The 12,508-nt window shown below is 40.9% G+C and overlaps 2 protein-coding genes across 4 annotated transcripts in view; one reads left to right on the top strand and one right to left on the bottom strand.

Moving 5' to 3' along the window:
* Positions 1-1,256: 1,256 nt before the first annotated feature.
* On the bottom strand, positions 1,257-11,359 carry LOC114141600 (B-cell receptor CD22). 3 transcript variants are annotated; one of them, XM_028012236.1, is made up of 19 exons: positions 10,536-11,355; positions 10,379-10,444; positions 9,554-9,652; positions 9,201-9,312; positions 8,985-9,130; positions 8,779-8,899; positions 8,026-8,159; positions 7,606-7,728; positions 6,827-6,973; positions 6,571-6,676; positions 6,171-6,334; positions 5,284-5,433; positions 5,028-5,159; positions 4,178-4,259; positions 4,014-4,062; positions 3,723-3,809; positions 3,509-3,642; positions 2,864-2,982; positions 1,257-1,935 (listed from the first exon to the last, which is right to left on the bottom strand). In XM_028012236.1, the coding sequence occupies exons 2-18, from the start codon at positions 10,425-10,427 to the stop codon at positions 2,886-2,888; spliced, it is 1,932 nt and encodes a 643-aa protein (XP_027868037.1). In that variant the 5' UTR covers positions 10,428-10,444; positions 10,536-11,355; the 3' UTR covers positions 1,257-1,935; positions 2,864-2,885. The 3 variants fall into 3 exon arrangements, with proteins under 3 accessions (XP_027868037.1, XP_027868038.1, XP_027868039.1); XM_028012237.1 differs by lacking the exon at positions 2,864-2,982 and having other exon boundaries at positions 10,536-11,359; XM_028012238.1 differs by lacking the exon at positions 10,379-10,444 and having other exon boundaries at positions 10,536-11,353.
* The window catches only part of LOC114141606 (basic helix-loop-helix transcription factor scleraxis), a 42,598-nt gene continuing 38,166 nt past the window's right edge, over positions 8,077-12,508 (top strand). Inside the window, exon 1 of the mRNA XM_028012245.1 lies at positions 8,077-8,189. The gene's annotated coding sequence lies outside the window, so the exon portion shown is untranslated. The remainder of the gene's footprint in view (positions 8,190-12,508) is intronic.

Below are 12,508 nucleotides of genomic sequence, written 5' to 3'. Positions count from 1 at the left end.
GTGGCTACTGGACATGTTTTTAGAAGGGTTATAGCTACTCATCTGCTGACAGGCCACAGCTGCCCGCTGCACCGTGGGATGTGTGCTTCAGCACTATTTTACTGCTAGACTTCAAATTCCTTAACACAGAGAAAGAGCCGCTACCAAAAAGATCACAAAGTCAGTTTTACTGTGGAAAATATGAACAACGTGGGCTGTTTGGTATGATTTGTATGATACTTTTTTTGGTACTTCAAATATTTTTCAGGTTTTACAGCGAACTGATCAGGGATGAAGCGCATCTCTCATTCTGACAGGTCAATAAAAATCTCCAGTGTTAAAAAAAAAAAAGGTAAAGATTGTGATTTAATAAAGTCACGACCTCACGAGTCTCCCTCCCTGTCCTTTTGACCCGCTGGCTGACTAATGCCAGCTTTATCTATTCTGTGTCCACCAGGGGGAGACACTGATCCACACAGCCGCTATTAGAAATCCATTTAGATCCCTAAACACGGCTAAAGGTGAGCTTTACTCTCATTCGTTTGATGAAGTTTTTTTTCCCTCCGTTTTTACTGTATGTAAGTTTATTTAATGTGCTTAAACTCAATGGCTTATTGAGCTTTGACCTTTAATTTATTTAATATCACATGATTATAAGGCATTATTCAAAAATACTATGTCTAATTGACAGTCTGATGTTTACCATTTGTTCATAGTTTTTTGACATATTTGATTCCACATTTTATCCAGTGTTATATATATATATATAACCTGAGTTCTTGTTTAAATCTATTCATATAATCTTGGTGTAATAATAATTAAAAAAAAAACCCACTCAATTATATTCATACTCATTCAATGCATACTGTTTTTCTTAAAACATTGCAGTTGAATCTCTGCATTATAAAGGAAATGTAAAAATTAAAATGCTTTTTTTTTTCTACTTCATGAAATTAATATTCTTTAATTTCTTTTGATGTCGAGCCATATGAAATTTGAATAAAACGATCAGGTCGAGACAAAAATTTGAGGAAACAGAAGTTGAGTAAGCAAGTGATTGCTTTTCGTTTCCATTTTTGACCAACCAAAGAACATCATTGCAAAACGCCAGTAATGTAGCTGCCATGTTTAATTTCCCCACATTCTGTAACATCATATCTGTGTTGTAAGACGGACAAAAAGAACAAAACCTCCATGTGGCAACAAATTCTTGAGCGGGTCAGAGTCACAGGAATTTCTCAAATGTGTTGTGAAAAAAGTCAAATTGACAGTTATAATTAGTAATTCAGTCGATAAGCAGATTACGTTTATTTATAGCCAAACTATAATTCACAATCAGTAGTAAACTAGAAAAGAACAAAGTGAGAAGTCACTTCAGTTTAATATTTCCTCACTATCCTTGTTTTCACCTTTTAGGTTACAGTTAGTTAAAATAATCTGCATTCAACAAAGACGCAGAGAGTAAGGAATCAGATCCCAACCACTGCGATGTCAAAATGTACCCCAAAGGTTGACATAATATCAAGCCTTGTTCTTGTGGTTTTCTCCCCTAATATTCCTAATTTCACACCATTAGTCTTATCACAGACAATTATGTCAGAATACAAACATTCAGCAGTCTAAATGATCAGAGAAAGCAAAAAAATAACATACCAAATATATATTTAGTGCCAAAATGTGCAAGCCAGGCAGCATGAAGTTTTTTTTTTTATATTTGTGTTTTACCCTTTAAGAACTTTAAAGCATTTTCACTTCACTGGACAGCATGCCACTCCGGGATGCACTGAAAGAAAAGAGGAGAAGACATGCAGCAGAGTTCAGGAGCCGGGTTCACTGAGAGGTCCTCCACTGCCTGAACTGGAATGGTGTAACATGATTCACTGATACAGGAAGCGCTCTGCGCCACCAGGTGATGAAAGCAAAGAGTGCGGTTCACACCAGGCCGGTCCAGGTGTTCTGTGGGACAAAGACAACAGAGCAACAGATCAGGAGGAGGAACACTAATCACACATAACATGGCGGGTAAAGTGAATGTTTCCTCGTGGTACCCAGGGCAGACGGTGGACGTTTTGTCCTTAAAGAGTTAGAAGCAGGAAAAACAGATGAGTGTAACAATTTGGGAGTGTGGGGACCAATAACCAATCAGAATTACGAAGGCGCCATGTTTAAATCTCTGGAGTTTCTTTATTCTGGATCAAGACGACATAGTAAAAACAGTTTCAACATTAGTAAATAACCCGATTTGCACTAACACCAACCTTATAGAGCTGTGTCTACAGTCAGTGTTCACTAAATCCATACACAGCATGTATAAATCAGTTCTTAAGCACCAGCTTTCTTTTAATATGAGCAGTGTTTAACTTTTCTAGCACTGCTGGAACAGATCTTCTTTTGAAGAACCTGTAAGAAGTGGCTGATATGAGGCGTTGACTTGGTCTCCAAGATCTCAATCAAGCATCTGCAGGATGTGCTGCACATACAACTTATGTATGGACGCTCTCTTTCAAAACATATTGGATTGAAAGCACTTGCTGCTAACATCTTGCTTCTTTAGGGGTCTTGCGAAACCCACGCCTCAATGGTTCAGACCTAGCAAAAGGCGTAACAACACACTGTTAGGAACGTAGTTTTATCCTGATTTGAATACATTTAAACTAAAAAGATGCAAAAATAACTACATTACAGCCTAACAGAAGTATATGAGATTGGAATTTGATTTCTCTTTTCAATGGTCAACTTTAATCGTTCAGGAAACTCGTTCCACTGTTACGTAAATGCTACCATTTCTGCTGCATTTGTGAAATGTTGACGAAACAATCTCAAAGCTAAAAACGTCAGAGAAGAGGATTTTATCCTCTGCAGTGTGTGCTGTGAGGAGTCGTACCTAACGAGGCGTTTCCTCCTGCTTAGTGCCCAGGCTGGGGCAGTAAAGTGTAAACAACTTTGGAAGAATCCCTCGGTTTCCTCTCTCCTCTCATGTTGTGCACCTGGACCTGATCTGGGCTGCAGGAAACAAATGAGGCACCACCAAATCGGTAAGTTCACAAAAACCCGATCTTCCAGACAAAAAGACGACGTTAAGAAAAATCCTCTACAGTGACTGATCAGGAAGCGCAAAATGCCTGAACATGAAATTCTTTCACATCGCAGTGCCATGTTCCCAAATCTAGCAAACTCCAAGCTTTAATGTGACTACGTTCACTTAGTGGGGGAAGAAACATTTTTCACAAACTTGATCGCTGGTGTCACAATTAGTAGTACTCCCAAACATTTCTTTACACTGCAAAAACACAAAAACCTTACTAAGTATTTTTGGTCCAGTTTCTTGTGCAAATATCTTAGTACACTTGAAATAAGACAAAACTAACTGGTAACTTGTCAACCAAATATAGGAGCACATTTTCAGTCAAAATGTAAAGTAATACTTATAAGTGAAATAATCTGTCGGTGTTGCTGGTACTTTTTTGTAACCCCCCCCCCCCAAAAACATTAAGTACAATAACAGCAGGAGACTTTGGTTAGTGTCTACCTGGACATCCTGGAGTAATGCACAGTGATGAAGTTGGAGGCAGAGCTGCGGCCTGAAACTTCTTTGATTGGCGGAGCGTCCATCAGAGGAACGATGGAGGGATGGGAAGTGTCACTTAAATCCTCCGACTCCTCCTGTGTGCACATGAAAAACATCTAATTCCTCTTCCCTTTCATTGGTGGACGTTCCCCAGGTGACGTTGAGCGTGGCTCACCGGGATGTCGGACATCTTGCCTTTTCTGACAGGGAGGGTTCGTTCGGCTGACTCGCAGCACACGGTGTCGGATGTCGCCGCTGGATGCTGGGGTCAAACGGAAAGACACAAACCTCAGAGGATAAACCAGATAAATAGGATCACAAATCATGAAAAATCATTCCAGACTTTACTGCGGTAACCGGGGTCATTCTTCAAACCCATGTTTTCTCCTACTGTCAGCTTCAGTAAAACACAAAATGCTGGATTATTCTTAAGACTGATTAAAAACAACGACAAAGACAGCTGTACCTTGTTTACATCGTCTACGGACTCTGTGTCTACTCTGTGCATGTTCTTGCTGTGAACGCAGAGAGAGAGACGCAGTCAGTGACAAGACTGATGAAGAAAAGTGATGAATAAACAGGGAAAAAAAACAAAACAGCTGCTGCAGAGGCGAAGGTACTTCCAGTCACCTGATCATGACGGCCACCGTCAGCGTGATGAGACCAGCCGACACGCCCACCGCTGAAGCCAAGGCGATCGCCTTTAAACGACCTGCAGTCGGAGACATCGCAAACGTCATCGGCACGACAGAAACACGCTGTCGCCAAACGCAAAAGCAGGAAGTTCAGCCGGCTACAACTGAACAGAAGTCATAAAAATAGAAAAGGAAAGTGATTGAAGAGCTAAAGATCTGCACATCAGAAAACGCCTGTCTGGACTCGATTCTTGTATTTCCACTTCTCCTTTCCAAAGCTCCATTTCTTCAGCTGTCTAGACTCGAATAGCAGTTTTCCGCAGCACCTCATCACCTCCTCTCTTAATAGTGAGAGTGGTTTGCATGACTCACGGTGAATCATAGAAAAACAATGAAAGCCAGAGGCCGGACGGACCACTGCGACGGTGACCGGGAGGCTTCATCGCTCATCGCCGCAGACAAACAGAAACCATATCTGAAAACCTTCAGTGATATAAATACTGACAAATACTCAAAGGCCGTTTTTTTTTTTTTTCTTTCTTCTTCTTCTGCAACGTCTGAGATGATCAGAAACATGGCTGTAAATATGCAGCAGGTGGGTTTCACTGCAGTGAAACATAGTATTCCCATTCTCACTTAACAGAAATAAACACTTGAATGCTGAATGCTAAGCTGGCTGCACTTTAATAGATTATACTGGTAATTTAAAAGAGAAAGATTGCCCATCATAGTTAGAAAATAAAAAGAGGAATTAAACAAATAAAACAGGACTGATCGTAAGAGTAGAAATTAGATTTTCAAGAAATTGGCAACATTCAAGATGATCCATCAGAGCTGATTTGTACCTCTGACTCTGACTGTCAGGACCGGAGAGCTGTGGGCTCCGATTCGGTTCCTGGCCTCGCAGTAATACTGACCACTCTCACCAGGACCGACCTCGGAGAAGGTGAAGACGGGCCCAGACTTGGTGACCCATGCTGCGTCATGAAGAACAGAAAAAAAAGGTAAGCTTTACAGTTTTAATTTAAGTCAAACGGTGACTGCAAACATTCACCACAAAGAAAAATTTTTAAAAAACAAGAGTAAAAAATCAGCGCTAACAGTGTACAGTGCCACCATCCACAGCGAGTCTGTGCCAGGTGAAGTTGTCCACGGCTGGGTAGGCCTGACTGCTGCAGGTCAGGGTCAGGGGTCGGCCCGCGTCCACCACGCTGGAAGGACGAGCCAGAATTGAGGTGTTCTTAGGGGGATCTGCACAAAGGAGGGAAGAAAAGAAGATTAATGTTATTATAAATCATTTTTTCATAAAGACAAGGCAAACACCAGCTGAAGTTCAACATGCAGTACTAATCATTTTGGTTTTGTTACTGTTTAAAATCAAAGACAAGCGAAGCCAGAGAGTGAAGTAAAGGCCAGTAGTTATACCATTACAGTAACTGATCAAATGTCATGCAAATGTATTCGCAGCCCTCGAACTTTGTCACATCTCGTCTTGTTATAACCATAAAGTGATGTGTACTTTATGTAAAGCTAACACAAAGTAGCACATAGTCATGGGACTAAAAATGGAAACGATACATTTGAAAATATCTAAAAATCAATATTTAGTTTGTCTCTGCCATGTTGTCCATCTAAAGACTGATTTTAAAAAATATATATATATTTTTTTTTTTACAAAAAAGCTCAAGTTCCTTCTTCAGGTTGATCTGAAATGATCCCAGTCAGAGTTCAGTTTTAGTTCAGTGGGTAAGGACTTCCACATGTTGACTCAGAGAAACGTTACGGACAACCAGCATAGAGTTCCTGCTGGACGCTCCATGAATTACTGACCCAAAACATCGCAGAGAACCCGAGGAGCCTTCTTTCACATGTCTGATTTTAAGCAGTTCACCAGGTATGAATATTTTTGCAAGACAATGTTAATTTGTTTGAAAAAAAAAAAAGGTTTATGAAAAAGAAAAAGGCAGAGGGATGCGTCTTGTACTTACAGAGGACTGTTAGCGAAGAAACAAGAGAGGATTGGGAACCCAGTCGGTTTGTTGCTATGCAGTAGTACTGACCCGCATGTTGAGCCCCCACTGAAGGAAAGGTCAGGTTCTGATTGTGACCTTTAGGCACCACCTGGTCACCTGTGATTTGATACCAAACATACCTGCAGAGGAAATCAGGGAAATGATGATGACCATTGGGCCTAGTAATTTCAACAGATTTTTGACATCATCAAATCAACAGAAATGTAATACAGTTGGTCAGAAAGACACGAGGGCCTTATTTAAAATAATAAGGCCACAACAATGCATGACATGGTGAAGTAGCAAAAACAGCATTAGAAAGAAAATGAGGAAAGTAAAGGGAGTTGTATGGGGCTGATTCAAGGTGATGTTTTACCTGCTGGGAGGAGGGGAGGCGTGGCTGCTGCAGCTCAGGTTTACAGACGAGCCCTCTCTGATGTCCCTCTGAGGACTCGTCCACACGTGTGTGTTTTTGGGAGAGTCTACGCAGGAGGAACAGGAACAGAAAACATAAAGTTAAACAACAAAGACTGATGTTAATCTTCGCAGTCCAGCTGAACAACTGGTTAGCGGAATACTTAATTATCATAAATATTCCTGCTGTGCCCCTCTGATACATTTGGACCACGCACAGCTGACGTTGAGAAGAAGTGATCCGGAGCGATCTGTTCCCAGGGAGTTGCGGGCGACGCAGTAGTACTCTCCTCTGTCTGTGTACTTTAGGTAGGACAGGTGGAGCTGAGGACGGAAGCTGTCTGGAATGCTGCCGCTCTCCATGTCTGCAAAGAAAGGAGAAAAATGTGTGTTTACATGTGGACAGAAAATATGATGACTATCATTTCAAACCAGAAATTCTGACAATTTGAAAGGTTTTACTATCTCCACCTAATGGGTGTGTGGCTTACAAAGAATCAGGTGCACCCATCCCTTTCACTTTGTAGGTAAACAAACTGGAACATTGTTTGTTTACCTATTTATTCACTTTTAAGTAAATAGGTAAAATTGGATGGGTGGATGGATGGATGGATGGATGGATGATGGATGGATGTATGGATGGATGATGGATGGATGTATGGATGGATGGGCTAAGAAGTAAATGTTTTACTTTAAGATTATTGGTGGTACATTTGTTGTCACTCCTATTTATCTATACAAAACACATGCAACTGAAGCACTTTCTTTCTTTATACATTACTTTTTTTACTGGGTTGCTGAAGTTTCTGGAAATTCTTAATAAGTTTCCTTGTGGTTATAAACATGATGTGACACAGCGGCCTATTTCTTTCAGCAACTGACCACTAGATCAGATGGAGCCACATCGATCTCGACATCTTGTTGAGTCGGCAGGATAGCATGCAATCGTAAGACAATCTTCAAAGCTTACAACCGACCAACATTCCCCGCTGTTTACCTTTAAACCATGCGAAGCTCTCAACAGGTGGGGCTGCATCACTGCTGCAGGTCAGAGTGACTGAACCCCCCTCTGACAACTCTCCGGCAGGAAACATTGCAATGGAAGTGGAGCGAGGACTATCTGTAGTGGGAAACAATGGAAAAAGCATGCTTTGGGACACAATTCTGACAAAATATGAATAACTTTTGCAACATATATATATATATTACAGCTTATTATGTGAAATAGAGTGCATGATTATTATTTCCTAAATTCTTTGCTTCATGCTTTCTTCAAATTGTAAGACATTTGTCCTCATCTATGAACAAGAGCATAATAAATATTACCCCCTGTCCATTACTTCCAGATGCATGTCCACAGTGTAAAACTTTTAAAAAATCCTAAAAGTTTCTGTTTTTCTTGGCTGACATTACTTACACCCCATTGTCAGGGAGACCGACGGTGACTGGACGTTCTGCGGTGGGATTGGTCGGCAGGTGTACGCGCCTGCGTGCTGCGGGTCGAAGCGGTTTATCATCTTCTTCTCATAGGAGCCGAGGTTCAATCCGTTCCTAAAACATCACACGATAAGGGAACTGACGGTAAACTGTGATTTCTTTCCATTAGCTAGTAAGAGATAGGGATAGGGGGTGGAAAGAAAACCCGACACAATGCCAACTTTGGGCTACTTAGCCAGCTAGCTATTATTATTGTTATTTTAGCGTTGGGCTAGCTAGGCAGATAGCACAGCTGTAGTGGATGGCCTGAACTAGCTCAATGGTGCCACTTTTTAGTTATGTCAAATAAGTGCCATTTCTCTCATCTCTCACCTGTTTCTCTCTTATTTTTGCATCCAAAGATACACCTAACCAGGGTTTAGTTGTGCCTCTTTCCTGTACACAGTCACTGACAGAGCTATTGCTGACATTAACTGTGTGTATTCTCTTTGTTTTTCTCACAGAAAGTACTCCTGGTTCATTGCTTTTGCTCCATCTTCTTTCCTGGATAAAATCATTGACTGACTTATTGCTACCAATTTATATTTGCCTTTTTAACCTACTTTTAAAAAGTAATTCTGACCCAGTGATTATTTAACAGTGTGTTTTGTGTCTCCTTCGTGTCCTGTTGACCCCTGTCTGGTCACAGTAGATGGCTGCTTGTAATAATAAAACAGGCATTATGTAGACTTACCTGTAGAGTGCCAAGCTTCTCCCCGGGGCAGCACATCCTCTGGCCTGGCAACCTACAAAGACTGTTTCTCCAAATCCAAACATGTTGCTTGGCCTAGCTGGATGCACCTGAACCTGGAGGTCTGTGACACACAGAGACAAACACACGTCATTAAATACGGAGACTTTTCCGAGATGTCTCAGCAGTTTTAGTTTCTGTTCACCTACCTGTTACATCCAGAGTAATGGTGTCAGGTGAGGTCCATCTCCCCAGCGGTTGGTCTGTCTCAAACCTGAAGTGATACTGACCCGCATCGCCCAGCTTCACACCCTGAATCTGAACCGAGCAGCTGGAATAGCTTCCCCCGGTGTAGCTAGAATCCAGGCAGCAATTCAGTAACGTAATTTTACTGTAACAATAACAGCACTTGCAGTTCTTCTCACCGCGTGCGCCCGCGGTAGGACGGGCTGATTTGGTTGGGGTCGGTGTGGTGAGCAAACTCCCTGCGACCCTCAGTAGAAACACGGAACCACATAGCGCACCTCACAGTGTGACCTGGGGAGTTTTACACAATGTTGTTGTTCACTTAAACATATCCTAAAGCCATAAACAACAACATATTTTACTGATACTTAATGAGATACACCAACACAACCTACTATTAGTGAATAGAAAAATATAACTTTTCAGATTTCTTATACTCTGTTACATAAAACCCCAACAAAGTACATTTACTTGTTTTCACAAAAATTTGAACCATCCATCTAAAGAAATGCAAAATGAACAAATGACCAACTTGAGGGATAGTCATAGCGGCAGGGCAGAGTCACTGTAGTTCCTGCCCACACACAGATCACTCTTCTGGAAAACGACACACTCCACCTGCTCTGAGCACCTAGGAGACAAACGCTTTGAATCTTTCAATTGTCAGGGCTCTAATTTAGGAATCTAAGCACAAAAAATACAAGCAAACATATACATATGTTACAGTATACATATGTTACAGTATACATATGTTACACATACTGTATGTTACAGTAAAAATCATGGTTTACATGATTGTCCACTTGTGTACCTCTTCCCAAAATGTATGTGCATGCCATTGGTAAAAATGCACAAAAAATCAGCACATATTCCACCGCATTTTCTACAATTCTCACCTCAATTACCATCTCTCGGCTGTAAACAGGGTGATGACATGCAACAAGTACATGGCCAATTGTTTTTCTAATATATTTCAGACATGAAATCTCAGAGAGTAGCATTTCAAAGTTAAGCAGGAAGCGTTCTCCTTGATGTGCAGCCGTGGTGTCGTCCTGTGCTGCTGACTGTGGGCCTGGCTGACTACCTTGCACAAAAGACAATCAATACTTATAAATAAGTCGGAGTGTAAAGAGAAGGGCACCTGGCTGCAGGATATTGTCGACATAATGGCTCTTAAAAATCTGCCACTTGATTTTAAAACTTAAAAGTAAATAATATAAATCCTAAATTAAAAAGCAATCTGTAACTGAACAATTTTTCCCCCCAAAAAATCTGCGAGCTCAACACGCCTTGATTCTAGTTTTGAAAATGCAAAGAAAAAACAGCACTTTAAAGAATAATACCATTCGTCTCATACCTGGTAAAGCTGTGAGGATGGTGCCCAGAACTAGCGCACCTGCCAACATCTCCGCTGACACGAGCTCTGTTATGTCACCATAAACAATTAGATGAGAGCTGAAGAACTCACTGATCACAGCAAATGTCATCAAACTATTTAAATCTCAAGAACTCACCCTCAGAGTATCTGCATCCACCTCAGCCAGTCAGATAAGCACAGACACCTCAGGATGTTTATGTCCCTGACAGTCATGGAGGTGAGGAGGTTTTATAGCGATGAGGGAGGCTCAGTGTTTGGCGTCCGTCAGATGGGAGGAGGAGTGAGGCGGATGGGGTGAGAGGTGGGTGTGAAAGTGATCAGCTCCTCATCCGTCATTGTTTGACCCATTTCCACTGTTGCTTTTTATTCCACTTCTCCATCTGAATCTGTCTCAAAAGATGAGCTAAAAGGAGAAACTGTGACATCCATGTGATCTTATCACTTCCGCAGCGGTTTCAGAGACGCGTGTCTGTGCTACAAGTCAAATGTCATTAACCTGTAGTATGTGTTAGATTCACTTGTTATGTAACAGTCCTTTATGCCCTTTTCTTCTGCTCCTTCACTCTTGGGTAGGAAAAACGTACTCAGTAGGTTTTTTAAAGCTAACTTCACCCAAAAAAGGCTCAATATTACTTTAGTGGTTTCACAGGTAAGGGCTACAGACAGCCTGGCATCTTCATGGGAATTCACAGCTTTCCAAAGTAAAAGCTCCTAAATGCTGGTCGACCTCAAAATAAAGCATAAAAAATGGTTCAGTAATATTCAGTATCATTCAATACTGCATCAGTTATTATGTACAAAGTTACACATGATTCCTAACTTTCTCGAAGTTTTCAGTGTTATTATGCCACTGCAATTTGAGAAATAAAACAATTTTTATGATTGTTTTGGCACTAAAGCTCCCAATAAATGTGTTAAAAATACAAACAAACCTACAGCTATTTTTTTAGAAGCACATAGAAAAATGCAAGTACTATGCATCTTTCTATCTGCATAGTACCTGCACATACTGTAGGTATTGCACGACTCAAAGCATGTGCATCATTTGCACATGCTTCGAGTCATGTGCAAAAGACACAGCAAGGATTAACAAACAAAATGCAAAGAAAAAACAAAACAGCGGAAAGTTTACTGCATTGCATGTATAAAAGTGTTTCATCATTGCTCACTGTAAATAGACTTTTTGTACATTAGAATTTGTTGGGGTTTTTTTGCTTACACAATCTAATGGGAATGAAAACCAAGGTTTTAATTCTTGAGTAATTAAGAAAATAATCTCAACCATAAAAAGGCCGAAAAGTTAAGGTTGTAAAAAAATTCATTTAGTACTAACAGATGTTGTGTAAACCTGGGGCCTTTGGATCGTCTGCCTTTTTTTGGCAGGCTTTGTATTTTTGTTTTAGTGTATTATGCAAAAGTACTTTGACTTTGTTCATGTAAAGGAGTTAGTGAGGCAAGTTATCATAGTAAAAGTCGGTAGATTCTCCCTCTGCTTGGATATTGTCTCAGCATCAGTCCAAGCTGTAAACAGAGTGACTGACATTTGCAGCTCCATGTAAGGTTTATTTATGAAATGAAACCAGGCCTGTGAGCGGACATTAATATACATAAGTCAAACAGACTTTGACTCCGCCGCCCAGATGTCCTCTTATCCTCTGTTCTAATTGAGAACTGTTGGCAATGAAAGCTACCCACAGCCAGACGTGTGGAGGTTCGAGACCTTTCAGTCAACTGTGTCCACTTAGCCTGATGAGTCGAAATGACTTTAACATCCTACCCTGCTGCGGCTTGGCCAAAAGATGTCAGTTTTAGCCAATTGGCTACTTAGCCCAGCTCTGACCCAGGAGTAATGATGATGTGCAGTTTAGCTTTTCTGTCAATCTCTACTCACAAGCCGTCCACAGAAATGAAACCGTGGATGCACAGATAAAGCAACCTGGTAGAATTTAGCCAGTCGAAATTTTATTTGGCCAAAACGAACTAAACTTGTGTCAAACATTTGTGCCAATATCATTTTGAAGGGATGACTAAATGTTTCTCGTAGGTATCAAAAGTCCACCAGCTGCTGCATATTTCCCTAATCAAACAAGATTGGTGTAAATAAGACAT

The sequence above is a fragment of the Xiphophorus couchianus genome, chromosome 3 (assembly GCF_001444195.1).
Source record: "Xiphophorus couchianus chromosome 3, X_couchianus-1.0, whole genome shotgun sequence".
Lineage (NCBI taxonomy): Eukaryota > Metazoa > Chordata > Actinopteri > Cyprinodontiformes > Poeciliidae > Xiphophorus > Xiphophorus couchianus.
Note: the sequence above shows the minus strand (reverse complement) of the source record. Positions and strands in the feature narration are given on the sequence as shown.